This window comes from Saxophila tyrrhenica (assembly GCF_035928015.1).
Source record: "Saxophila tyrrhenica strain CCFEE 5935 chromosome Unknown scaffold_17, whole genome shotgun sequence".
Taxonomy (NCBI): domain Eukaryota; kingdom Fungi; phylum Ascomycota; class Dothideomycetes; order Mycosphaerellales; family Extremaceae; genus Saxophila; species Saxophila tyrrhenica.
The window spans coordinates 378022-403384 of NW_027041749.1; the positions used below are offsets into that span (position 1 = coordinate 378022).

General features: G+C 56.7%; 12 protein-coding genes across 12 annotated transcripts; 7 read left to right on the top strand and 5 right to left on the bottom strand.

Annotated features, from left to right (window-relative positions):
- Positions 1-674: 674 nt before the first annotated feature.
- LTR77_009299 (uncharacterized protein) lies at positions 675-3672 on the top strand (the record flags this gene model as incomplete). The annotated part of the gene is made up of 7 exons (XM_064806527.1): positions 675-970; positions 1046-1641; positions 1712-1828; positions 1941-3069; positions 3121-3395; positions 3455-3536; positions 3606-3672. The coding sequence occupies 7 exons, from the start codon at positions 675-677 to the stop codon at positions 3670-3672; spliced, it is 2562 nt and encodes an 853-aa protein (XP_064655344.1).
- Positions 3673-4403: 731 nt separating this feature from the next.
- LTR77_009300 (uncharacterized protein) lies at positions 4404-5764 on the top strand (the record flags this gene model as incomplete). The annotated part of the gene is made up of 2 exons (XM_064806528.1): positions 4404-4446; positions 4629-5764. The coding sequence occupies 2 exons, from the start codon at positions 4404-4406 to the stop codon at positions 5762-5764; spliced, it is 1179 nt and encodes a 392-aa protein (XP_064655345.1).
- A 562-nt stretch (positions 5765-6326) lies between these two features.
- YPO7 (Fe-S oxidoreductase) lies at positions 6327-8576 on the bottom strand (the record flags this gene model as incomplete). Its single annotated transcript, XM_064806529.1, has 1 exon — positions 6327-8576. The coding sequence occupies one exon, from the start codon at positions 8574-8576 to the stop codon at positions 6327-6329; it is 2250 nt and encodes a 749-aa protein (XP_064655346.1).
- Positions 8577-8770: 194 nt separating this feature from the next.
- On the top strand, positions 8771-10729 carry LTR77_009302 (uncharacterized protein; the record flags this gene model as incomplete). The annotated part of the gene is made up of 3 exons (XM_064806530.1): positions 8771-8938; positions 8993-9084; positions 9133-10729. 3 exons carry the CDS (start codon positions 8771-8773, stop codon positions 10727-10729), a joined length of 1857 nt encoding a protein of 618 aa, XP_064655347.1.
- An 86-nt stretch (positions 10730-10815) lies between these two features.
- LTR77_009303 (uncharacterized protein) lies at positions 10816-13597 on the bottom strand (the record flags this gene model as incomplete). Its single annotated transcript, XM_064806531.1, has 3 exons — positions 10816-12964; positions 13024-13343; positions 13559-13597. 3 exons carry the CDS (start codon positions 13595-13597, stop codon positions 10816-10818), a joined length of 2508 nt encoding a protein of 835 aa, XP_064655348.1.
- Positions 13598-14223: 626 nt separating this feature from the next.
- On the top strand, positions 14224-15900 carry LTR77_009304 (uncharacterized protein; the record flags this gene model as incomplete). Its single annotated transcript, XM_064806532.1, has 3 exons — positions 14224-14331; positions 14390-14789; positions 14843-15900. The coding sequence occupies 3 exons, from the start codon at positions 14224-14226 to the stop codon at positions 15898-15900; spliced, it is 1566 nt and encodes a 521-aa protein (XP_064655349.1).
- Positions 15901-16185: 285 nt separating this feature from the next.
- LTR77_009305 (uncharacterized protein) lies at positions 16186-17301 on the top strand (the record flags this gene model as incomplete). Its single annotated transcript, XM_064806533.1, has 1 exon — positions 16186-17301. One exon carries the CDS (start codon positions 16186-16188, stop codon positions 17299-17301), a length of 1116 nt encoding a protein of 371 aa, XP_064655350.1.
- A 291-nt stretch (positions 17302-17592) lies between these two features.
- On the top strand, positions 17593-19721 carry LTR77_009306 (uncharacterized protein; the record flags this gene model as incomplete). Its single annotated transcript, XM_064806534.1, has 2 exons — positions 17593-17626; positions 17680-19721. 2 exons carry the CDS (start codon positions 17593-17595, stop codon positions 19719-19721), a joined length of 2076 nt encoding a protein of 691 aa, XP_064655351.1.
- A 62-nt stretch (positions 19722-19783) lies between these two features.
- LTR77_009307 (uncharacterized protein) lies at positions 19784-20749 on the bottom strand (the record flags this gene model as incomplete). Its single annotated transcript, XM_064806535.1, has 1 exon — positions 19784-20749. One exon carries the CDS (start codon positions 20747-20749, stop codon positions 19784-19786), a length of 966 nt encoding a protein of 321 aa, XP_064655352.1.
- Positions 20750-21125: 376 nt separating this feature from the next.
- GAL10 (UDP-glucose-4-epimerase) lies at positions 21126-22340 on the bottom strand (the record flags this gene model as incomplete). Its single annotated transcript, XM_064806536.1, has 2 exons — positions 21126-22206; positions 22312-22340. The coding sequence occupies 2 exons, from the start codon at positions 22338-22340 to the stop codon at positions 21126-21128; spliced, it is 1110 nt and encodes a 369-aa protein (XP_064655353.1).
- Positions 22341-22730: 390 nt separating this feature from the next.
- On the bottom strand, positions 22731-23710 carry LTR77_009309 (uncharacterized protein; the record flags this gene model as incomplete). The annotated part of the gene is made up of 2 exons (XM_064806537.1): positions 22731-23013; positions 23082-23710. 2 exons carry the CDS (start codon positions 23708-23710, stop codon positions 22731-22733), a joined length of 912 nt encoding a protein of 303 aa, XP_064655354.1.
- Positions 23711-24537: 827 nt separating this feature from the next.
- Positions 24538-25313, top strand: LTR77_009310 (uncharacterized protein; the record flags this gene model as incomplete). The annotated part of the gene is made up of 2 exons (XM_064806538.1): positions 24538-24659; positions 24713-25313. The coding sequence occupies 2 exons, from the start codon at positions 24538-24540 to the stop codon at positions 25311-25313; spliced, it is 723 nt and encodes a 240-aa protein (XP_064655355.1).
- Between the last annotated feature and the right edge of the window lie 50 nt (positions 25314-25363).

Genomic DNA, 25363 nt, shown 5'->3' on the forward strand with positions numbered 1-25363 from the left:
CGTCAACATCATCATTTGCGCGCCCGCTTACCTGCTTTAGCCTCCAGCGAATTTCGACATTTGCCCCGCGTTTTTCGTCTCCACGCGTCTCTTCACGTCCTTCGACTTCTCGTGTCGTCTCCCACTCACACCACAGTGGAGTTCATTAAGATTCTTCCCTGCATCTTCAGGAACAGTTCTATTCGAAGAGAGGATGATGTGATTCGAACGGCGCAAAAAGCTCTCTGCACGCTAGACGTCATGCCGGCCCATAACAGCAGCTGAGGCTTCCAAATCGCCCACTCCACTTCCGCCGGTCATCCGCCGTACCTCACCCTCCTTCACTATGATGCTCCGCCACGCCCTTCGCTCGAGAAGAGGCTCAGTCATCACCTCACTGCCGGCTCCTCGGCACGGGACGTGTACCTGGCTGACATTCGCTCCGAACTGAAGCTGGATCTCCGGACGCTTGAACGCCCTCGAACGCTTGAGTCGCCGCTCACCTGCTGGTTGAAGGCTAGACTCCGCAGAGGATTACAGCATCGTCTGCAGCTGCCGTTTGATGCCTCTCATTCGCGGGACTTTTCGTCATGTTGTGTAACCACAAACTGTACAAAACTACAGGTAGGTCTGTTTCCTTATTCGTTCCCTGGAACACAATCTCTTACCCTATCGCTATCTCTCTACTCGCTGCAATGGGCTCTCTTGGCGAGCAGGCCGTTGCTCCTCATATCATTGATATCAGATCTGATGCTGCAGGCATTGAGCTTAAGCAAGAGATCTTGTCCGGATTGAAGCCCGAAGATGGAGGAGAGAAGACTCTGCCGACGCTCTTGCTCTACGACGACGAGGGGCTGAGACTTTTCGAAGAGATCACGTACCTGGACGAGTACTACCTGACCGAAGAAGAGATCGCCATTCTGACGAAGTATGCCGACCGCATCGCGGAGCGGATTCCGGAAGGGTCCAACGTGGTCGAGCTTGGGAGTGGGTACGTACCCCTAGATCTCTCGCTATGCGTGCGCCCTTGTAGGTCCTTTTAGGCAGTGAGTGACTGCCTATCTAGGAACCTTCGAAAGATCAAGATCTTATTAGATGCCTTGGAAAAGGCTGGAAAGCAAGTCCATTACTACGCCTTGGATTTGATGTACGATGAACTGGTCCGGACGTTGCAACTCGTTCCAGAAGGGACGTACAAGCATATCCGATGCGCTGGTCTGTGGGGTACGTACGACGATGGCCTTGCGTGGTTGAAGCAGCCGAAAAACGCTGCCAAACCGAAGGCTATCCTGTCGATGGGATCCAGCATCGGCAACTTCCCACCAAGCGAAGCAGTCGAGTTCCTGGCCCAGTTCGCAGCGGAGCTGAAACCGCAAGATTTGATGCTGGTCGCTCTGGACGGCTGTCAAGATCCGGACCGGGTATACCGTGCTTACAACGACCGCGGCGACGTGACGCACAACTTCACTTCGAACGGACTTAAACACGCGAACAGGCTGTTGGATTACGAAGCATTCCGAACAGACGATTGGGAAGCGACCGGCGAGTTCGACTCAGCTGGAAGCCGGCATCGTGCCTTTGTGACTCCCAAAAAGGACGTTACTATCGAAGGAACATTGATTAAGAAAGGAGAGAAGGTTCGCATCGAAGAGAGCTACAAGTGTAAGCGCAGCGATATTCCCTACCTGAGTATTCTAACATGAGCTGATCGTCGGGTGCGATGAACTTTCAGGGCCATTTCGCGAAGCCGAGAATCTGTGGCGGCAGGTCAGCGCGAGCGCCAAGGTCGGAGCGAATCGATCTCGCATCATAGAAGGCACGTCGTTCGCTAACGACGAAGGAACTTACTGTGCGTGCTTACCATCCCGTCTTGCTTTGGAATCTTTGTTTCCAAACCAACTAAATTACACATACCAAGGATTCATCCTAGCAAACACCTGTTAATCATTATTCAAACGCAGATCTACATCTCCTACAACGACCGGAGATGATCAGCTCGTCGAAGCCGGAGCAGTACGCTGCCCATCCAGTGCCAAGTCTGGCGGAATGGCATGAACTATGGAATACCTGGGACAATGTCACCAGGAAGATGATCCCGGATGAGAAGCTCTACGATAAGCCGATCAAGCTGCGGAATGCCTGTATCTTCTACCTTGGCCACATCCCGACTTTCTTCGATATGAAACTCACCGAGGCGACCAAGACGCCGCCAACAGAGCCGAAGTACTTCTACAAGATCTTCGAGCGCGGTATCGATCCGGATGTCGAGAACCCAGAGAAGGTGCATGCGCACAGCGAGGTGCCGGATGAGTGGCCGCCGTTGGATGAGATTCTGCGTTTCCAACAGGGTGTCCGCGATCGGGTGACGAAATTCTACAAGTCTGGACAGGCTTACGATGATCTCTGGACCGGCCGTACGTTGTGGCTGGCTTTTGAACATGAGATCATGCACATGGAGACATTGCTGTACATGTTGATCCAGAGCGACAAGACGCTGCCGCCTCCTGGAACGATGAAGCCGGACTTTGAGCAGTTGGCCGCTCAGGCCAAGAGGGATGCCGTTGAGAACCAGTGGATCGATGTCCCGGAGCAGAAGGTCACCATCGGCCTCAACGACCCAGACAACGGGGATGGACCGGTCAGGTATTTTGGTTGGGATGTGGAAACGCCTCCTTACACCAGGAACGTGAAGGCTTTCAAGTCGAAGGCCAGACCGATTACTAATGGAGAGTATGCGCAGTACCTTGCTGCTACGGAGAAGCACCAGCTGCCGGCTTCTTGGATGGAGATGCCGAAGACCAATGGGACGAATGGTGTCAACGGTGTCAACGGTCACACCAATGGCGATGCTGGACTGCACCACTTCTTGGAAGACAAAGCTGTCCGCACCATCTATGGTCCTGTGCCGCTGAAATATGCCCTGGACTGGCCGATCGCGGCCTCTTATGATGAGCTGAATGGCTGCGCCAAGTACATGGGCGGCCGCATCCCGACGCTCGAGGAGGTCCGAAGCATCTATCTCTACTCGGATGCCTTGAAGAAGAAGGAAGCTGCAAATGCCCTGCCCAAGATGATCCCGGCAGTTAACAGGTACATCCTCGCCTTCAACCCATATATGCTACTGTGCTGACGAAACGACAGCCACCTTGTCAACGAGGGCGTGCAGGAGACCCCGCCACCCCACCCTTCCATCAACGGCGCGTCCAGCGCCAAAGCTGGACCCAACCCGAGAGAGTTGTTCGCTGATCTCACGGATGCCAACGTGGGCTTCAAACACTGGCACCCGATGCCTGTAACGCAGAACGGCGGAAAGCTTGCAGGGTTGAGCGAGATGGGAGGGCTGTGGGAGTGGACTGCTTCGGAGCTGGTGAGGGTGGATGGGTTCGAGCCGATGAAGTTGTATCCTGCTTATAGCGGTGAGTTGACTCTGGAGTCGAATGCGGCAAGCTGGATTGAGATGCTGACGTTGGGACAGAGGACTTCTACGATGGCAAGCACAACGTCGTGCTTGGTGGATCTTGGGCTACCCACCCGAGAGTTGCTGGACGGAAGACTTTGTGAGTTCTCTTTGTTGCCCTCGAATCCCCCAGCTGGCAGATCAGATGGCTAACGTGTCGATTCCGAAGTGTCAACTGGTACCAACGCAACTACCCGTTCGTCTGGGCGGGAGCCCGCATGGTCAAGGACGCCTAACCCCTGACACCCTCCGAGTCTAACGACACATCAAAAGTTCTTACCTGTTATTCTACAAAACACTACAAAAGCATTCCACTCGCTTCAACCCAGTCTCACGTCTCAACATTCTCACGTGCACACCCGCTCCTGCCCAAAAGAACATGCTTTCCCCTTTGCACGTGCATCGGCCCGGGCACAAGCCGAAACGGACCCAACGTCATCGCAATGTTATTTTGCAAACGGAGAGTGTTTACAACCTCGAACATCACGTGGAGCTTTTCTACCGACACCACCGACTTTCACTCGTTGGGAGGTCAACAACCTTTGCTACGCCACGCCGCCACGCCTTGCCGTGCCTTGCTTTCTTGCTTGCGTTACCCACACCTGCTGATATCAAGAAAGGAGAACAGTAACTTCGAGGTCCAAACGGTACCGCGCGCGTTTTCGAGGAAGACAAAGAAGAACATAGGACCTTGCTACGGCTACCAGCGACCATCGGCGGCCACGACAAAGATCACTACCACGGCTACCAGCGACTACAGCAAAGTTCACCCTCGACTCGAAGAGTATGTACTCGGTCCTGGACACCGCAACAACATCGTACACACCCTCTTTGTCCTCCAGCAAGGACGGCAAATATCACGTTCGCTTCCAAGGAGAGACACAAAGTCTGTGCGCCACCACCACCACCGCACGCAAAAGTACCACAGGCAGCACCGCGAAGAAACGATTGCGCCGAAACCGACGTCATGACTAACGATCTCTATGTGTGGGAGGGCACGGGGGCGACAGGTAATGTTCTCCCCTTTTCTGACACTGTCTGGAAAACCTCACCTCATCTCCCGACATCTGATCCTGCCCCTGATCTCGCGCCTGACCTCACCTCATCCCTTCCCATCCCTGCCCCTGACATTACCCATCTCCCCAAGTCCTACACTTAGACTTGCTGCTAACCGGACTATGCTGCTGTCTAGTCCACCACTGCCCACAATGCCAAAATCCGCTCACCACCCCGCAAGCCCGGACGCGCTGCCTCGGCGAACACGTCGAATGGTGCAAGCGCTATCACACGCAGCTCTTCAAGAAAGGCACGAGCTCGAAGTGTCTTCCCTGCCACATGGCCGAGGGCGAGCACACGAAGCGCCACCGCGAGATCGCTATCACCATCACCGAGCTCAAGATGCTCAAAGCGGCAGTCGAGAAGGCAGGAGGCAAGGTGAAAAGTCCGACTGGCGGCAAGAAGGGGAAGAAAAAGCACGTGATCCTCCAAATCGCCGTCACGCAGGTCCAGATCGAGCATGTGGCGCGGATCCTGCACCCGGAGGAATTCGTCGAAGTTGAAGTTCCCGAGGGCGGCAAAGAGGAGATGGACGAGGAGATCTTCCAGCACCTGTTCTTCAACAAAGCCACCTCTTCCGTTCGCGAAACACGCAACCAATTCCTCGAAAAAGCGCACAACGCGCACCGTCGCCGCTCGTCCGCAGCCAGAGAAGGCTACCACCCCGAGAAGGAACAAATCGACGGCCTCCTCCAACTCCTCGACATCTCCCCCGCCACCAAGCACACGCCCTCCGATCAAAAATCACTCATCAACACCCTCCGCACCAAGATCGAAGAAGATCTCATCCAAGTGCACAACGAGACCAACGGTATCCGCCAGCGCAAGGGCGGCTTCTGGCGCTGGGCGAGCAAGAAGGTCTATAAGAAGTTCATGAAGAACGGGGGGTTTTGGGGGAAGAGCGAGAAGCAGGTGGAGACGGCGCTGGAGGCGGTTGAAGAGGAGGGGGATTTGACGACGGAGGATGAGGAGTGGAGTAAGGAGGATGCTGTGGGTGGGGCGGAGCTGGAGGCGGAGCTGAGTGAGGAAGGGGAGGGGGAGGGGCAGTACACCTTCTCCACCGCCGACAACACCGCCGCCGACCCTGCCTCGTCCGCTGTGGTGGCGCCGACCGACCTCTCCGCGCCGAGAACCCCCTCCACCCTCGCCACCGCCGACGACACGGCTGGCTGGAGCACCGTCGCCGCCAAGAAGGGCGCCAAGGCGAGCCCGGCTGCTCCCGGCTTCACGCTGAAGCTGGTGAGCAACGGTGGGCTCGCCAAGCTCCTGTAGGGTGGCGGCGGTGGTGCTGGGGGTTTCCCGGGGGAGAAGGAGGGTTGGTGGTGCTGTGGGGTTGGAGGTGGTGTTCTTGGGGAGTTGGTGGGGCGGAGAGGGGTGAGGGGTGGGAGGGGTTGGAGCGGGTTCTCGTTGGTGAGCGCATTGGCGCAGTGTTGTTGCAGGTCATACAATAGCACGAATTGAAGTTTTGAAACTAGAGAGTGGGCGCATTTCGTGTGTTAAAGTGTCCAGCTTCTCCCAATCTTTTGACGTCGTCAACATGTCAGCAGGTCGTGCAGTGGGGTGAGCGGACTTCCGACGGCGGAGGAGGGGGATCGTTGACATTGCTGACTTATAAAGTACCCAAGCTTCTCCAGTGGGAAGGAGATGGTTGATGCTACTGCAGCGGCGGGAAATGCCTTTTGAGGGGGTGGGTGGGGCGAGAGAAGGGGGGCGGAATGCCCCGTTAGGAGCCTTGTTCTCGTGGGCATGCGCATTGGCACAATGCACTATCAGTCGCTACAACAGCACAAGACCTCTTCCCTCCTTTGAGAAGAAACCATACCTCGTATCTTCGCTACGACTTATCCTCAATCCTCCTCCCCTTCCGATCAACCCGTTCATCCCTCGGATCGAACCCACCCCTCCCCCACCCCGCCCACTCAGGTGTGGCAGCCCCCACATAATCCTCCGGTCCAAACTCCTTTCCACTCTCCAAACACTCAAAGAAAGCCTGATAATCAATAAGCGTATGCCACCTTTTCACTCCATCCCCGTCTTCAAGGAAATACCGCTCCCGGTCCGCGAGCAAAATGCAGCAGCTGTGAGCGTGCTCGGCGCCGATGCCGTAGTCCAATCCCTTTCGTTTGAGAGCGGATTCCAGTGCGAGCACGAAGGAGGAGACTTCTTCGTAAAAGGGAACGTTCTGCATGCTCAACCCCGCGCCCTGGGAGGTAGAGGTGCCGCAGTACGTGACGCCTTTCACTTCGACGAAGCTAGGGCGTGCGCGCTCGACGAGCGCGGCGTAGCCTTCGGCTTCTTCGTCGATGTTGAAACCTTTGACTAACGTGAGGCGGAAGACTGTGCGTTGGGTGCAGCGCTTCTCGCGCAGGATGTCCATGCAGCGGAGGAAGCGCTGCCAGTAGTCGCGATGTAGAGGGCGGTCGATGCGTTTGAGGGACTCAGCGTTCGAGGCGTCGATGCTGACGTACAATTGAGTGACGTGGTTGAGAGCGGCGAGGTGGTCGGGGTGTTGGGCGTTGCAGACGAGGAAGGTGGAGATGCGTTCGCCGTGGAGGAGGGAGAGGAGTTCGTTGATGCGGGGGTAGAAGATTGGTTCGCCGACTAGGGAGAGGGCGCAGTGGCGGATGCGCATTGCTTCTTCGAATCTTTCTGCTCGGACGCCAGGGACACCCCGCAAGGTCTTGATCTTGCGGAGATGCGCGCCTTTCATCCCATCGAAGATGTCGTTCGGGTCATCGACTTTCCACCTCCAAGTGGTAGAAACAGGATTCGTGCCGTGGCGCCAGCAGAAGACGCATTTGTTGCTGCAGCTCAGGGAGGGCGTGGCTTCCATGCAGCGATGCGAGGCGATGCCGTAGAAGGAGTACTTGTAGCACGAGCCGCGGCCGCGGAGGGCGGATTTGGTCCAGCGGCAGGTTTTGACGCCAGAGTGGGTGCCGATGATGCTGTAGCCTTGTTTGGTGAGGGAGGTGTAGGTGGGGGAGGTTGTGGGGACCATTGCTTTGGGAGCGGCGGTGGTGAAGTCGACGGGGATGGGTGCTGGGCCTTTGAGGTCTTCGAGGTCGGATGTTTGGGAGCGGGTGGTGCGTTTGGGGCGTGTGGGTTTCGATTGGGTTATGGCGGGAACGTCGTCTTCGTCGTCTTCATCGCCGCTCTCGATGGCTTCTCCTGCACCTGGAGCGCCTTCGCCTAACCCTTTGCCTTGAGACACCTCTTCCAGTATACCACTCACACCAGTCTTCCATTCTTGCAGCCTCTCCTCCACGTCTGACCGCACATCTCCCATGCCCAACGGAAACGCCCTCTTCCCACCCGTCAACCTCGCCATCCATTTGTCCACAGCTACGGCATCCTTCCCAAACCCTGCCTCTTCGCTGGGCCATTCTTGTCGATCTCCAAAGCCAAATACAGCATATCCTGCCAGTCCAGATAAGGGTGCTGTATCAATCCGGAAGTCGTGATGCGTCTCCTTCAAGTGGTCGAGCAAGTTGTCGAGCTCGGTACTGATGTCGTAGGACGGGATGAGGAAGTAGTAGAAGTATACTGTATTAGCACTCGTGGACTTTGGAGGTGAGACGAAGAAGTCGTCGTAGTCGATCTCCGTCAAGTCGTGGAGCACAGGCTCAAGGATCCTCTGATTGTTTGACAGAACTCCTCGTAACTGCTCAGCGTAGGCTTTCGTGCTGCCGCCGAGGGAGAAGTAGAATATCAATGGCTGTATGGTCACCTCGTCGCCGTCCTTCGAGTCTATCGAGTCTTGCTTGGCTGTTCTCCTTGTCTTCTTGACGCCAGTTACTCGCTTTGGTCCGGACTTCTCTGCTGATTTGACCGCACCTGGCGCTGTCGGTATTGGCACGAAGTGCTCTGCTTCCACCAGATCATTCTTCGTCACTATCGGTACCTTCTCATCTACTGGGGACCCGAGGGGTGGTGTCAGGACCGCTTTCCGCCGAGTCTGTCGCCAATGGATCGCGAGACGGGCGCAAGCTATCAGGACGCCGGCGGAGAGGAGGATTTCCAGTCGATGGGTATGCCAGAGGAAGAGTAGCTCCTCCGGGAGCGAAAGCAGGCTTGAGGACGCCATTACTGGCAGTTGTTGGTCAACAAGCACTGTCAAAGCACTGAAGTCTGATATTCTATCCCCGCGATGGTGGGGTTGAAAACAGTTTGATTAATGCTGACTCAACATTGATGGAAGCTAAGTGATTGCGAGCGCGGGGATGGCCGATACTCCCCGAAGTCTTACACCTCACCTCCTCAGACGCGTGGGTGCTGGACATGGAGGGTTTATCAGCACCATCTGATCCACCCGAGGACAGCGTTGTCAGGCACGAGGCTGGTGCAGTCGCTGCAAACCCTCGAAAGCGGCCACGGGGTGACCGAACCGGGTTGACCTATGCACGAAAGCGAGCTGTAACTGCGTGCGAGCTCTGTAGATTACGAAAAGTAAGTCCAAATGAATCCTCTATGGTGTACCTCTAACAAATCCTCGGCTCCCAGACCAAGTGCGATAACCAGCGGCCGACTTGTGGTACTTGCGCTGCGTTCGGTGCAGACTGCACCTTCAAGGACCGAGAGACCGACCACTCGACGTAGGTCCACGGCACTCACGCAAGCACTACCCTTGCTCATGTGATCAGCTTCGATCAAGCCAGTCTAGCTATCCTCGATCGTCTCAACTATGCTATCCAGCTACTGGAGGACCCACCAGGAAGCCGAAATGCACCTGCTACAGCCACTACTGATCCTGGATCGTTACCGCACCATGAGCTTAGCAGTATCAACACATATGCTTCTGACAACGGCCATGGAGGCTCTAATGGCGCCGTGGACGGCGTCAACGCAGCAGCGGCAGATGCGCTCACTGTCAACACCCGATGCGCCTGCACTCACGTAATTGACTGGCCGATCTTTGCGGGCCGCATCAACCCAGCTTCAATCAGTCCCGGGTTGTCAGACTCGCCCAGTATCAAACGTGGCAGCTCAGCAAGGATCTCGGAGGGAGATGTTGATTTCCTTGTCCGAGACTTTCTCAACAACGTCCACGTCAAGAACCCAATCCTCGACCGCGGCGACCTTTTGGACTTCACCCGTACCATAGCTGAGGAAGGCTTCAAGTGGGATTCATCTTCGTGTCTTGTGCTCATTGCTTGCGCCCTGGGAAGCCTGTCGACTTCTTGGGAGGCAGCTGTTCCCAGCGCATCCGAGACCTCACTTGATGATGCAAAGTCCTACATGCTCGCCGAAGCATACTACACCGCCGCCCGCAAACGGTTGGGTCTGCTCGAGAACACTGCCCAAGCCACTCAATGTTGGTTTCTCGCTGGAGTGTATGAAATGTACTCAATGCGGCCTCTGACTGGATGGACATCGTTTAATCGTGCTTGTGCCCTCCTCCAACCGCGACTCTATTTACAATCGCAGAGTACTCCTCATAGCTTCGGTCAGTCCGACCGGCGCCTATACTGGTCTTGCCTCAAGTCCGAGACCGAGCTACGGGAGGAGTTTGACCTTCCACCACCAGGTCTGGCTCAGATGGAACACCCGGATGTCCTCCCGTCCCCACCAGAGAGCGCCGCACATTCCGGGACGGGCGGGATCGCCACTGATGGTGTGTGGGAGTCCATGCAAGAAAAGAGCTGGTACTATTACCTCTCGGACATAGCCTATCGAAGAATCGCCAACCGCACCGTGGGCGCATTGTATTGTGTACCGAAGGAAGAATGGCTCTCTATGCCGGTGCGGCAGCTGCAGCGCATCGCAGAAGAGCTTGATGCACAAGTCGTGCAGCTGTGGGATCACATCCCAGGCTCGCCCTCTTCCGCTCCCCAGATTGACACCGACGAACTCACTTACATGCTGTACTTGGATTACGCAGACCTACGGGAGCGCATCTGGCGGCCATTCCTGTACATCGCCGTCCATGGGCAAGTCTCCGAAGCCGACCAGCTCATTGTCATGGCAGGCGCGAACAAGTGCTTGGACACGAGCTTCGTGATGCTCGAAAAGGCTTTACTGAAACACAGGCATCATGGTTGTTGGCAAACGATCAGGTGCATGATCACGAAAGCCTTGCTTGTGCTTGCAGCCGCAAAGTCTCGCCGTGGAGAGATCAGGAGCGACTGGCGATCCGTTGTGCGTTCTTTCCAGGCGTATTTACAGTATTGGGAAACTGAAGCGCCCGATCTTGGAGCGGCGAGAAGCGCGCTGTCGACACTAGTTGCGGAAATCGACTAAGGTAGAAGCAGGAGACCTCTGTCAATGCTTCGAAAACCGCTGCCTTGAGGCTGCATGCAAGCTCAATCCACCGCAACGCAACAGCCTTAAGGATCCCAGGTCATGGTCTCCTTGAGTACGACAGGCTCAACGACCATGTCCATCGTCCCAGCGTTCTCGCCAATGCCCAACATATATGTACCGGCCTCGAGTATCCAGCGGCCTTCCCGCCAGTGTGCCATGTCTCTCAGCTGCACCTGCAGCGTGACTGTCTCTTCGGCTCCAGCAGCTAAGGTCCTCGTTTTCTCAAAGGCCATTAGCTCTTTCGAATCCACCCGATCCTGCGGCCACGAATAGACCTGCACCACCTCTCGACCCTCCACAGATCCGGTGTTCTGGACTCTCACTACCACGTCCCAACCTTGCCCTGGTCGCTCCACGACCCTCAGCTCCTGGACTTTGAAACGCGTATACCCTAGCCCATGACCGAACCACCACTGCGGCTGCACTTGGTTCTTCAAATACCATCGGTATCCCACATCCGTTCCTTCAGAATAATGCACGTCTCCGTCGACACCTGGCCACGCCTTTTTTGAACCGCTGAAATGTAGATCTTTGTATCGTCGAGGCCAGGTAAACGGCAGCCGCCCGGAAGGACTTGTGACGCCCAGCAGGACGTCCGCAAGCGCATTTCCTGCCTCTTGGCCGCCATACCAAGCTTGCAGGATCGTGTACGCCTTTTCCGCCCACGGCATCTCCACCGCAGAGCCGGATTGATTGACGATGATGACGTCCTCCGCTTTTGTCGTCTGGTCCAACAGTGCTTTCACGAGCTCGTCTTGAACTCCCGGGAGACGCATCGTCTGGCGATCGTAGCCTTCGCTCTCCCATTCCTCGTTCAGGCCGGTCACGACGACGGTGTAGTCGGACTCGTTGGCCAGGGCGACGGCATCGGCGATCAAAGTCCCAGCGAGCTCTTCGAGGAAGCCCAGTCGGACGGAGGGGTGCGTGCTCCATACGTGGGTGGGAGGAGCGTCGTGTTGCGACGTCGGCCCCGTCTTGGACGCGGCTTCGAGCACGACTTCATACCACTGATCCGCATCCATTTGAACAGACGCGCATGCCTCGGTGCTCGAAAAGGCGTAGAAGGCCTCGCCACGCTGCGTCCAGTCGTAATTATCGATCAGGCATTGCCCGTCGACCCAGAGCTTGGAGTGGCCGACGCTGGCGATACCAAAGGCGTGCTTGCCGGAGGTCTTGGGCCTGACGTGCGACGTTACCCGTAACGAATACGGTTGTCCGCTTTCCCGCAGAGATGGAGGACCTGAGTCTGTCAGGTCAATGCTTGAGATGCTGCGGTATTGCGTTTCGAAGATTGGACCCCTCAGATCAGGGGATGCGAAGAAGTCGACGCGGAGGAAGTTGGACTCGTGTTCTGCTTCTGGTGTCCGCGACGGAGATGTTGTCCACTGGTCGCAATGCAAAAGCGGCAGCCATTTCGTTGTGTACGCACCAGGGGCATGATGTACCTCCGCGTCAATGCCCCTTCTCGTAAGCGCCTGCTTGAATGCTTCGAATGGATGGCTGAGATACTGAGGATTCATGGTCGCCGACCCGCCTCCACCGGGACTGCAGACCTTCGAATTCGGACCGACGAAAGCAACCTTCTTGCCCTGCAGAGCAGAAGGTCTGAGTGGAAGGGTACCAGTCGCATTCTTAAGCAGCACGTGCCCACTGGCCGCTATCCTCCGCAACTCCTCCAGATCCAGCGCGTTGTTCGCGGAGATCTCGGTGCGGTTGCGTGATTCTCTTACTTGCTTAGGGGAAAGGCCGAGCAGGTTCATCTTCTTCGCCAACGACAGGACTCTTCCGCACGACCGGTAGATGGCATCTCGTAGCCCGGGATTCGGCTTGGTCATGAGCGCATCCATGAGTTTTTGTCCACGGTGGACTGAAGGTCCGGCCATCTCGAGGTCGCAACCTGCGATAACGCTCTCGACGGTCGAGTTGGTACCGCCCCAGTCGCTCATCACGAGGCCGTCGAATTTCCACTCGTCCCGGAGTGTTTTCTGGATTAGGGTTTTGCTCATATCCACGTGAGCGCCGTTTACCTGGTTATACGCCGTCATCACGCAGCCTGGTGGTGTGGCCGACCGGATGAGCATTTCGAACGGACGCAGGTATATTTCTCGCAATGCGTGCTCCTCAATTACGGCATTGATGCTGAACCGCTCGCTCTCCTGCTCGTTCGCGACGCTACACCCTCATCATTAGCTCTTGCCTTTCCACTCAGGAAACCACAGAACAGAACCCACAAATGCTTAACCGTAGCCACAACCTCCCGACTCTCCTGCACCCCAGCCACATACTCAATCCCCAGCGCCCCATTCAAGAACGGATCCTCCGAAAACGTCTCAAAATTCCTCCCGCCCAGCGGATTCCGCACGCAACACACCGTCGGCGCGAGCAGGATGTCGGTCGATTTGGACCGGGCTTCGCGGCTGAGCAGGCGCCCGAGGGCTTTGAGGTCGGCTTTGCACCAGGTGGCGGCTTGGGAGATGGGGGCGGGGAGGAAGGCGGCGAGGGGGCCGCCGACGAGGAGGTTGCCGCGGACGCCGGCGGGGCCGTCTGAGGTCTAGGGGGGTGTTAGGTCCATCGTGGAGGGGCTAGGTGGGAGATGGGGGTTCTTGCCTTGAGGGCGCCGATTCCCAGGCGCTCGATGCTGCGGGTCTGCCACTCGTCTGCGCCGGATAGGAGGGAGATCTTCTCTTCGATGGTTAGGAGCGATAGCAGGTGCTCGACATCTGTAAGTGAGCTCGGTTGGGTCGTGGGGTCAGCCATTACACAGACTCTCTCCTCGATGGATCTGGTTTGCGTGGAAGTGGCCATGCGTCAAGCAACAAGTCGTGTGAAGAGGTGCTCTTCAGCCAAACGGTCTCGAGGTGCGAGAGTGGGCGGCTCCATGGCAGGGTGAGGTACTGGATGCCGGTCGCTGGTTTCTAAATGAACACTGTCCCGGAGTGGTTGAGACGCCGTCGCAGATTCATGTTTGCTGCAGCGTCGGCCGGGACCAAGGGTGGGTCGGACTGTTATCAGCGCGACCGAACGATTTCAGGACTTCGCATCATTCGGTGCGGCCCAGAGGCACTACATGGACAAGATGGGGTGAATGGAAGCCGACACTCCCCTGGCCGCTGTGTGCAGTGAGCGGCCATTGAGTCGTTCGCGGTATCGGCGTTCAAGAAGCGACAATGTGGATCAATCGGAAAGTCAAAACACAATCTGGCCCGGGGAGTATCGGCAACGTGACCTCCAACAACCTCTTTCGCACATCTCTTGATCTGGTCTGGCGGTTCTGCCATAGGCCTTATCTAACCATGCTGTCCTAAGCTAAGTGTCCAACCTTCCATCATGCTGTCCTTTGTGCAGTATATATGTCGATAGGTATTCCTACCGTGCAGTCTTTCCTTAGCCATCATTCCACGCTGGTCTCAACGGCTTCACACTCGCACACCATGGTCTCCCAGATCGTGTCTACGTTCTCGAAATTCCCGTCATGGGTTCCTCGATCATCTGCCGTCGTTAACACCCTAGTGTTGGCCACATCGTTCAGCACGGCTGCAGTGAGTGACGAGTCTGCCTCGAACAGCCATGATCGATTACCCGACTAACACGAACCAGGTCCTGGGCTACGATGCATCCATGATGAACGCCTTGAACATCCTACCTTCATACACCGACTACTTCCATCTCAGCGCCGCCACTCTCGGACTGAACTCAGGCATCGTTTGGATCGGCGCCATCGTCGGCCCCATATGCTTGGTCAAAGTGCCCGATGTCATCGGTCGCAAGCCGGCAATATTCTACTGTGCTCTGGTGGCCATGTTGGGTAGCGGGCTGCAGGCCGCTTCGCAGAATATTGCGATGTTTTTGGTCGCACGATTCATACTGGGACTCGGGATTGGAGGGACATACGTTTCGGCGCCGCTGCTCATCGCTGAGGTCTTGCCCCTGAAATACCGATCCATTGGTTTGGGAGCGTTCACGGACTTGTACTATGTTGGTGGCTTGCTTTCTGCTGGTACGTGGCGTGAAGTTGGTGTCTTGAGGCGACCGCTAACATTCTCAACACAGGAATTACGTACGGCACGGCGCAGATGAACTCGACTTGGGCATGGCGCCTGCCTTCTCTTTTGCAGATCTTCTTCACGCTCATCTCGGTCATGTGCCTCCCGTGGGTGCCAGAATCTCCTCGATTCCTAGCCCATCAAGGCCGGCAGGACGAGGCTCTCCTCGCCGTGGCCCAAAGCTGTTCCAACTCCGACACCTCCGCTCCAGAGGCTCAGGCGCAGCTTCTCCAGATCTGTCAAGCTCTCGAGCTGGAGAAACACGTCGAAGCGCCGTCCCTCAAGCAGATCGTCACCACACCCGCGCTCCGCAAACGCATGATCATCGTCTGGACCGTCGCCGCGTTCTCCATGCTGACAGGCTCCAACCTCTTCTCCTACTACCTCGGCACCGCCCTCACCAACGCCGGCATCACCAACTCCACCACCCAGCTCGAGATCAACATCATCCTCAACTCCCTCTGCCTCGTCATCTCCATCGCCGGCACCTTCCTCGCCAACCGCCTCGGCCGCAAACTCCTCGCCATCGCCTCCACAGTCGGATGCATGGTCTTCCTCTTCTGCATCGGCGCCCTGACCAAGTACTACGGCACCTCGACCAACACGTCCGCCATCTACGCCACGGTCGCCATGATCTTCCTCGCGCAGGGTAGCTACAGCTTCGGCTGGACCCCGCTCGCGGTCATGTACCCGCCGGAGGTTCTGAACTACTCCATCCGCGGGATTGGAATGACGTGGTTCATCGTGACGCAGAACTCGATCCTGCTGATTCCCATCTTCGCCTTTCCCGTGGCTATGGAGAAGATTGGGTGGATCACCTACGTGTTGAATGGAGGCTTTGATGTCCTGGTGATTGTTGTCGTGGCGTGGTACTGGGTGGAGACGAGGAATTTGTCGCTGGAGGAGGTGTCGGGGTTGTTTGAGCCGACGGTTGGCGAGAAGCTTGTTGGTGTTGAAGAGGCGATGCGAGAGGCGGGCGCGGAGGGGGTGGAAGTACTTGAGTTGAGGGACAAGAAGGTTGCTGAAGCCCAGGTGGTCACTGTGAAAGGGTCTGAGAATGCATAGTAGAAGCAATCACAGTCTTTAGCTTTGGCTTAGTCAATGGGTGCTTTCAACGCCTAGTCTTCTATTTGACTTCTTCGGCCTGGCTTGCTGAAGCGACTCTTAGGATTGCGTTACGGTGACATTTGATTGAAGCTGACTCAGTTTCCATTAGTGTCAATCAAAGCTCAGTGCGGGGACGCGCCTGCCATCTGTTTGCCTTGGACAACAAGGCGACGACGACCTCCCACACCCCATCAACCGACCATGTAACAACACCACCTCACCACCACCACCACCACCACCACCATGGCCTCCCTCAACCCCCTCACCACCACCGCCTCCGACCAATGCGCGCACCTCCAACACCCCAACCCGGCCACCGTCACCCTCGCCTCCATCATCCTCGTCGGCATCCTGATCTCCTACCTCCCCCAACACATCAAGATCATCTCCCGCCACAGTTCCGAGGGTCTGTCCCCTTGGTGGGTGCTACTCGGCGGTCTGTCCAGCATCGCCGCGATCGGGAACATTCTGGTGCTTCCGGCGAGTCGCGAGGATGTCAAGTGCTGTAAAGAGGTGACAGGGGGAGAGTGTGCGGCGGCGTTATTGGGCGTGGCGCAGATTGGGCTGCAGTGGGGGTGTTTTATGTTCATGTGCGTCTGCCACCCCTCCCTCAAGTTCTGTACTGGACATGGCAGGGACGAGACAATCAAAGCTAACACCGCCTACAGCGTAATGCTCTTCCTAATCTTCTTCCCCACCCGCTCCACCCCCGCCGACCTCTCCATCTCCACCCCCTCCCTGTCCTCGACAACAACCCCACCCCGCCGCCGCGATGCTTTGCTAGTAACCCTCCTCATCCTTGCCGCCTTCCTCGCAACCGGTCTCACCTCCCTCGCCACCCTCGCCGTCTACCCCCACCACACGCAGTCCCTCGCCAACGCCCTCGGAACCATCGCCGGCACGCTATCCGGGATCCAGTATCTGCCGCAGATCTACTTTACGTGGAAATTGAAGTCGGTCAAGAGTTTGTCCGTGGTGACGATGTTGATACAGGTGCCGGGGGCGTTTCTGTTCGCGTTTAGTCTGTTTTTGCGGGTCGGGTGGGAGGGGTGGAGTACGTGGGGGGTTTATGTGGTGACGGGTTGTTTGCAGGGGGTGTTGCTCGGGTTGGCTGTGTGGTATTGGTGGGAGGCGAGGAGGGATGGGGTGGTGGAGGGAGAGGGAGAGGTGGAGGAGGATGGTGAAGATGTGGATGAGAGGAGTGCGTTGTTGGAGAGAGAAAGAAGAAGCAGAAAAAATGGAACGGCCAAGAAGGGGAGGCCGATCAATGGGACGCAGAGGAGTGCTGGGAGTGGCAGGGGGCTCGATTTACTCTATGCTGCAACGCCTCCAGAGCACGACTCTGATCGGAGTCAGTAGCCTTCGCTGGCTCGAGAAAAGAGCTTGGCTTGTCGTATTGCGCTCGCCCCAGTGATGAGATGAGAGCATCGATATGCCAAGCATTCCACGACCACGTTTCCGGCGACAATGGCAATTGTGTGAACGAGGTACAGTATAGCTTCCTTTGTTTCCTCATCACAGTTCTCAATGCGATGGATGTATACTTTCACCCTTTGTCTCTCTCACTTCCATCTCATCGAGACCAGACGCATACCGGATCCGGCCATGCCTCCCTCAAACAAAGACGACGCACGGCGTAGGCCATACACAATGGCGACCCCCAGTCGCCACGACGATGCCATCTGTACACCACCGTACGAACACCTTGGTAGCCGTAGAAATCGAAACAGAAGACAGCAGCCATGCTCAACCTTGCGGACCCAGCAAAGCCTTGGAACGACGTCGCCTCTCCGACGTCTCCCTCCGCGGCGGCCAGCGACAAGACCGCGAAGACGCCTCGCAAAAAGTCTCCAGCTGCGGAAAACGGCCCAGCCGTCCAAAAATCGCCATCACCCGAAGATGCCCCTCCAGCAGCAGAACCCACCCCAACCCCCCGCCCCCACTACGACCCCAACGCCATCGGCTTCCAACCCGCTCCCTTCGCTCCACCCTCCTCCCCCTTCACCCCGGACACCAACCTCGAACTAATCCGGCACCGCTTCGAGCACCGCCCGAACCGCCCCCGCGTCTCCACGTCCTTCTACCAGGAAATCTACGACGAATTCGGCGACATCGGCGACCGGGACGAGTATCCCGAGTACCCGCGTACGCCTACCCCTACCACCCCACAATTCAGGGAGGTGTTGGATGGGTATTGGGAGATTCCGGAGCAGGATAGGGATGGATTGGCGGAGCTGGCGCTGCCGACGGGGGGAGGGGATGAGGGGGCGATTGGAAGGTTGCAGGGGCGGTTGGAGGGGTATACGGAGATGACGGGGGAGGAGGTGGGGAGGTTGGTGGGGATGGCAGAAGTTATTGCGCGGAAACGGGTTGAGAGGCGGGAGAAAGCTGAGCGGGATGCTGCGAGAGCTGAGCAGGAGACGCGGGAGGCGGAGGAGAAGGACGCTAAGAGGGTTGAAGAGGAGAACCGGGCGGCGGAGGAGGGGAAGAAGAAAGGGGAGATGCTGGCCACGACGAAGAAGCCGCAAGACATCAACCTCGAAGCCCAAGTATTGAAGCTCCGCAAAACTCAGCAGGAAGCGCTGAGCCAGGCGATGAGCTACCGCGTGCACGCCACCCTCCTGCCCGCTAAACGGGTGCTGAAGGGTGAAGGCGAGATGCTAACCGCCGAGCACGCGCAGACAGCCCTGCTGTACGCTTACGAAGCTTTGCGAATCGCGAGGTCGTTCGTTACGCCCAAGCTGGCGGATGATGGCGAGGAAGCTGCGGATACCCCTCTCGCGGGCTGTGCGGCGAACGACGAGGTGCTGGAGAAAGCGGCCGTAGCGCTGCAAGGGCGGTGCGCGTATTACGTCGGCGTCGCTGAGTTTGTGCTCTGGAAGACGGGGGAGGGGAGCGAGTTGGCGATGGGGAAGGAGAGGGATGTGGTGTTGGGGTATTTTGAGCTGGCGTTGCGGGCGGCGGATGGTGGATACCACGAGGGGAAACAGGCAGAGGAGTGGGTGAAGTTTCTGGAGAGTGGGGAGGACTCTGATGTGGAGGATGATGTGGTGCAGAAGGAGAAGGGAGAGGGCAGTTGGAGTGGTTGGTTGGCGGAGAAGGTGCTTAGGCGGTTCTCGACGCGGTCGGCGGCATCTGAGGAGGTCGCATCAGAGGATGATCGTCTCCAAGGCAGGAAAACGAAGGGCAAAGAAGCAGTCAAAGACGCTGAGCCGTCGCGCGGAAGAGCACGACGCAGAAAGTCCTCGGAAGCTGGGCCTTCACATCTCAACCGGTGGCGGACATTGGCCGATATCCCTAGCGGCTCATCCGGCTCCAGCTTCGCTGACGGCTATGCCTCTCCCTCATCGGAAGACGAAGACGGCGCGGATTTCCTTGACGACAATGCTGCGGATGTCGCGACCCCAGAGACCTCATCCCGATTATCTGACCTCAACCTGCGCTCCTACACCGACGACGACGAGAACCCCGGCCTACCTCCACCTGTCACGTCACCTCAATTGCGAGCGAAGTCGATCGTGATCAAAGTCCCAACGTCACCTACCAGCGCCACGTCCTCGCCGAAGTCAGATTCGATCTATGACCGCCGCCATAGCAGGAAGTCGTCGATATTGGCGAGTTGTGCCAAGGTGACTGGACGGGAGAAGCATCGGTCGGAGTTGGAGGAGGCGGAGGAGGGTGAGAGTCCGTTTAGAGATCGGTTCCAGAATGAGGAGAAGCGGCCTGGTGGGTTGACGAAGAGGCGGGTGAGCCAGGGTCGGCCGGAGGATATGGTTTGAGGTTGTATTGATGCTCTCTGCACGTTCAACCTGCATGTCTCAGCCAGTCGAAGGGACTACCCTCATCCAGCAACCTCGGGCTCCTTCCCTTCCTTCAGCGGTCCAAAGATATCCTTCCACAACTCACTCTCCTCACCCACAGTATACGTCAGCTCCACCCCACTCATCCCAGCCTCTCCATCTCCACCGATAGTCTCCAGCTGACTGATAACATCATCTAGTCCCAGCGCCTTCCCCACAGCCTGCGTGGTCGTTGCGTCGAGATTCACATGCACCACGTGTACGTGGAAATGATAGTACGTCGGCTGATAGTGCACGTAGAACTTCAGCATGTCCTCCTCCACACCCTCGTAGAGTTTCGTGACTGTCGAGGCCAGGGTCGAGCGTAAATTCCGCAGCCACGGAACATCTTTCTTCTTCAAATCCCTCACGCTCCAGATGTCCCTCCTCACCACCAACGCAAGCAAATGCAAAGACCCAACCGTCTTGCGATCCCAGTTCAGATCTGGCAGCAACAAGTAATCATCCCTCTCCTCCCCAGCTTGCGATTTAAAAAGCACATTCTCCTGCTCACTCCTCCCCTCCAAAATATTAAACACCCAAGTCAACCGTCCCTCCTCCCTGCACCGCCGCATATACGGCCGCACAAACCTCTCATAAACCTCCGGCGTCTCCCGCACACTCCGCAGCTGCTGGAAGGAGTACTTCCGCACATGCTTCTCAGTGCACGGATAGATCAGATTCAATTTCAGATCCGGTGGCGTGGGCTGGTCCAGCGTATTGTCCGGCAGCGAGTTGGCGAGGTACCAGCGGTATATGTCGTTCTCCCCGAGATTCTTGACGTGCGCGACCAGGCGGGTTAGGGAGGAGAGGTAGTATTCTTCTGTGCCGAAGGCGCTGCGTTCGGCGATTAGAAGGGCTGGTGAGCCGGCGATGGAGCCGCGGAGGATGATGCGGCGGCCGCCTTGGTCCTGGTTGAGGAGGGAGTGGTATTTGAAGCGCGTTATTAGGGCGTTGACAGCGGACATCTTGGTGGTTTCGTTTTGGAAGTGGATATGTAGGATGAGTGCAGGTGGTGGATTGAAGACGTGAGGTCGGAGTGTTCGCTAGCGCGGTGGGAACCCTTCTGACGAGACTGAGATGAATGATGTATTTGCATAAAATGATTGCAATGCTTTCGAAAAAAGACTCACTGAATGGTGAAGAACAGGTGGATGTGAAGCATTCATAAAAATGTAGTATTTCATGTCGTAATAGCTACCATATTATTTTTGAAGGTGAATGTTTCACTCCGAGCTGAATCCATACATGTAGTATGGAAGCACTACTCCCAGAGGATCACAGACAGTATAGACATGGTCCCTCATCACCCCTCCCTTCTCATCACCTTCTGTTTCCTCAAGCTTACTTCTTCAGCGCCTCCAGAAATTCCTTCGGCGGCTGCTGCCTGTACCCCTGCGGATTATTCTCCGTCCACCGCCACAAGTCCGCACAAGCGTCCTCAAGCGTATGCTTCGCATTCCACCCCAGCTCCTTGTTCGCCCTCGTCGGATTGGCCGTCAGGTCCAGCACATCACCCTGCCTTCGCCCTACGACCTCATATGGCAGATCTCGGCCAACAGCCGTAGAGAAGGCCTTGATCATGTCGTACACCGTCGAGCCCTTGCCAGTTCCCAAATTCCAGGCTCGGACGCCAGGGTGGTGGTCTCGGAGGTGGTTCAGTGCGATGAGGTGGCCTCGTGCGAGGTCGAGGATGTGGATGTAGTCGCGGATGGCGGTGCCGTCTTTGGAGCTGTAGTCGTCGCCGAAGACCAGCAGCTTTTCTCGCTTACCCACAGCGACTTGCGCGAGGAGTGGCAGGAGGTTGTACGGCACGCCTTGAGGGTCCTCGCCCATGATGCCACTCGGGTGGCTGCCGGCTGGGTTGAAGTAGCGGAGTAGTGCTGCGTTGAACTCGTCCCCATTCTTGCCGGCCTTCTTCGCGTTGTATCGCTCCGCGTTGATGTGGTCTGTGATCATCGTCTCGACCGCGAACTTGGTGTTGCCGTAAGGGTTCGTAGGACCAAGCGGGCACTCTTCAGGGATCGGGATCATGTTCTCGAACCGCGTAGCATCCCCATACACCGTCGCCGACGAGCTGAAGACAATGTTCGTGACATGATGCTTCTTCATGCTTCGCAACAAACACAGCGTCCCGTACACATTCACGTTGTAGTAGTCCAACGGGATCTCCCCGCTCTCCCCCACCGCCTTGAGCGCTGCAAAGTGGATGACATTGTCAATGTCCGGGTGTGCAGAGAAGACCTCGTCAAGCTTGGCCTCGTTGGTGATGTCGCAGGAGAAGTACTCGGGTCGCTTGCCGCAGATGAGCTGGATGCGGTTGAGGACTTCATCGGAGGAGTTGTAGAGGTTGTCGACGATGACGACTTTGTAGCCCGCTTCGAGGAGGGCGAGGGCGGTGAAGGAGCCGATGTAGCCGGTGCCTCTAGTTGGTCGTCAGTATGCGAGCGCTGACCCATTGGACGTTGGCGGAACAGATGTCTCGCTTGCTCGGATAGGCGCATTCTAGATGCCTTCGAGACGCACGTACCCGGTGACAAGCACTGATCCAACGGCCATTGTAAAATTCCAGTGATATGTGATTGACAGTGTCTTGCTGGCGCAATCAAGTCGTTCTTCAACAGCGTTCTGCTACACGGTAAAGGAACGAGCGTCAAATCTAAGCATCGCTCTCAGCGGGAAGTTCGTCGCTGCTCAGCGATATATTTTAACTCGCAAGGTTTGAACCTGCATAAAGCTGACAGGGGTTGTGGGTAGATCCGCTGCACGCAAGTTGAGCGAACCTAACGCCTTCGAGAGCTTCACCTCTCTGGCTCAAGGTTAGGCTATCTTGATGTGTGGTGCTACGTGGTGCAAAGTAGAGGCTTCAGTGTTTGACGTGGTTCATCCATCTCAAACCCCACCATCCCAGCGTAGCATGACCAGACTTATTCACACCCCTGCTATCACCTAAAGCCCATTAAAGATTCCCAGAATGCTCGCACCAAACCTCGACGCAGCTGCCGCTATTGCTTCTGCAGTGGTCAACGCAATCTCCGCCTCGACAGTAGCAATCACCCCATCTGCTTCCAGGAGCTTCACAATCTCCCCAATCCTACCCGCCGCCGCAGAGATGTCGATAACTTTGTCCGCTTCTGTAACCACAACCTCGATCGTTGAGGTGGCGACTATCTCCAGCTCGATCGCCAGCGGCCGTGGGTCTACGATGACTCCTTGGATAACCGCCGCCATCCTACACAAAGAAAGACATTAGGGTTAGCAGGCTTCTCTTTCAGACTTGGTGGGTGTGGTGTTGCTCACGATGCAACCCCAGCGACTCCCCCAAACGCTGCTGCGTATTTCAACTCGTCGGGAAACTGGCTCCTCATCACTTCCAATGTCGTGCCGGAAACGCCTTGGCCGTTGATCGTGGCGAGATTGAAGGACGAGACGTGGCTGGCCGGCTGGTTCCCCAGACAATCATGGGTCATTCCGTCGTGTACGTTCTGGATCCAGATGTTCATCTGTGTCTTGCCGACTGAGCTGTCTTTGCCAACCGCTGTCCCACCCCCTGACACAGGAGTCTCCAGGTCGAGGCGGCATGCCGAAACGAAGCTGCTGAGCGCTGCGAAGGCCTCCGCAAACGTCATCGTTTGGTCGCCGAACGACTGCGGGTTCTGGAAGCAGACGCGTGCGGTGTTGTAGTCGATGAGGAGGGAGTGATGTGCAGGAACTATGAAATCACCGTTTCTGTCGACCGCATCCCCTCCCATGTTGATGAGTTGCTTGTTCCCGATGCTCGAGATAATGTTCTGCAGGTCAGGCCCAGCAAGCGGGTTGATAGTATCACCGAAATGACCTGGATCATCGTTGAAGCACACCTCGTTATCGCCGAGCACTTGTCGCGTGAGAGCGAGGAGCCCGAAAGCGAGTGCTGGGAGGTAAATCATTTCAGCGGTGCGGCGGGCAGACGACCGCGTCTCGAGCAGCTGGTTCACTTGAAGAGGGATGAGAGGTGTTTCAGTGGAAGGTCCTTTGCTGTGGCTTGTCTGAGTGGTAGAAGGGCAATGAAGGACAATACGAAGAATGAAAGTATGGCTCTCCACAAGCGAGTGCCGAGCACATACTATGCCTTGTATATGTACCTCTACCGCTGGTACAGAGCTCTGCCTGGGAGCAGCGGTGTCGAGCACTGCCGTCTCAGGTCTTACCTTCGTGTTGCATGATCGCAGCTAGCGGTATGCCGGATGGTAGGAGTCCTCGATGCAGTCGCCGGTCTTCCTCACGACCAACATCTTCAAGGCTTGGCAGTCACCTTTTCCGGGCATTGGAGCTGCTGGGGGTCTTGGAATGAGAGAAGCTACATTGAGTGGCGGTGCTTGCAGTAGAAGGGAAAGTAAGCTGATGCGGACGAGACCACAAAGTCCTGGTCTTTGAGCGGTCTATGCACTTGAACAGTCAGCGGTCTCGAGAGCCTTGGCAGGTACCTCATCCCGTTTCTGGGTCGAGGTGAATGACTCGCAACCAGCGAACTATACCTCTCATCTTGCCTGTAAAGATGCAACTGCTGCTGCTGCAATTATAGTCCAAGTCAAAAGCTTACACTGCCCGTCGTGAGCTTACTACGAACGGCCGAACCGCCAACAATAGGTCTCGCCGCTTTGCTTTTGCTTACGCTAGGTCCATATATTCTTTCATATGACTGCCGCCACGTCTTTCAACCACTATCTCTCCTCATTACTCCCAAGGTCTTTTCTCATACCAAGACGACGACAACATGCAGTTCTCTGACTTCACAGTGATATTTGCGCTCTCCGCAGTGGTTTGGCCTGCCGTCCATGCCGAGCTTCATCCTTCGTACACAATAGACCAGGCTCCTGAGTTCGCTGCCATGCCAACGTACGCTTCTCAACTCACCCTCGAGACGTACGGTCAACTGACTTCACCACCAGAATTGTCGCAAGGGATTCAAAGCCCCAGATAGGAGCTGCAATTGGTGCCATCACCATGTTTGGCCCACTGCCCGATGGCTGCAATCCGGACGGTACCACCAACATCATTCCCATCGCCGACCCAAAATTCGGTCAGTGCTATCGTGCAGTCGGCGGCGACCTCCCCATCGGAGCGCTTCACTTGGAAGGCGATTACCCCTGCGACAACGGACAACGACCAGGTGTGATATACTGGCTCGAAGACTCCGCCTGTGCTCCCACAACGAATGCCACCAAGATGGACTCCAAGTTCTTCAAAGCCGGCGACTGTGTCACGCGGACTAACGAGGCGTTAGCGCAGTCCTTCAAGCTGGGATGCATCTTCGAAGAGCTGGAGACGCTGTTCCCTGAGCACGCACCGCCAGCAGTCGTTCATACGGTCGTCCCAAATGGGTTCACACCAGGCGCTCCTGTCCACAGGTCAACGCCTGTCTCTTCCTCTGGAGCTCTTGATACCACCTTGACTCCAGTCGCTCAGGCTACCCAGCAGAACCCGGCCGCTCCGGAAGTTCCAGTCGCTTCACCGGCTTCATCACCGCAGCCGAGTGCTTCGGCATACTAGACTAGACCATCTGGTGTAGGGTTGAAGGCATAGAATGGGCAACCGGTGTG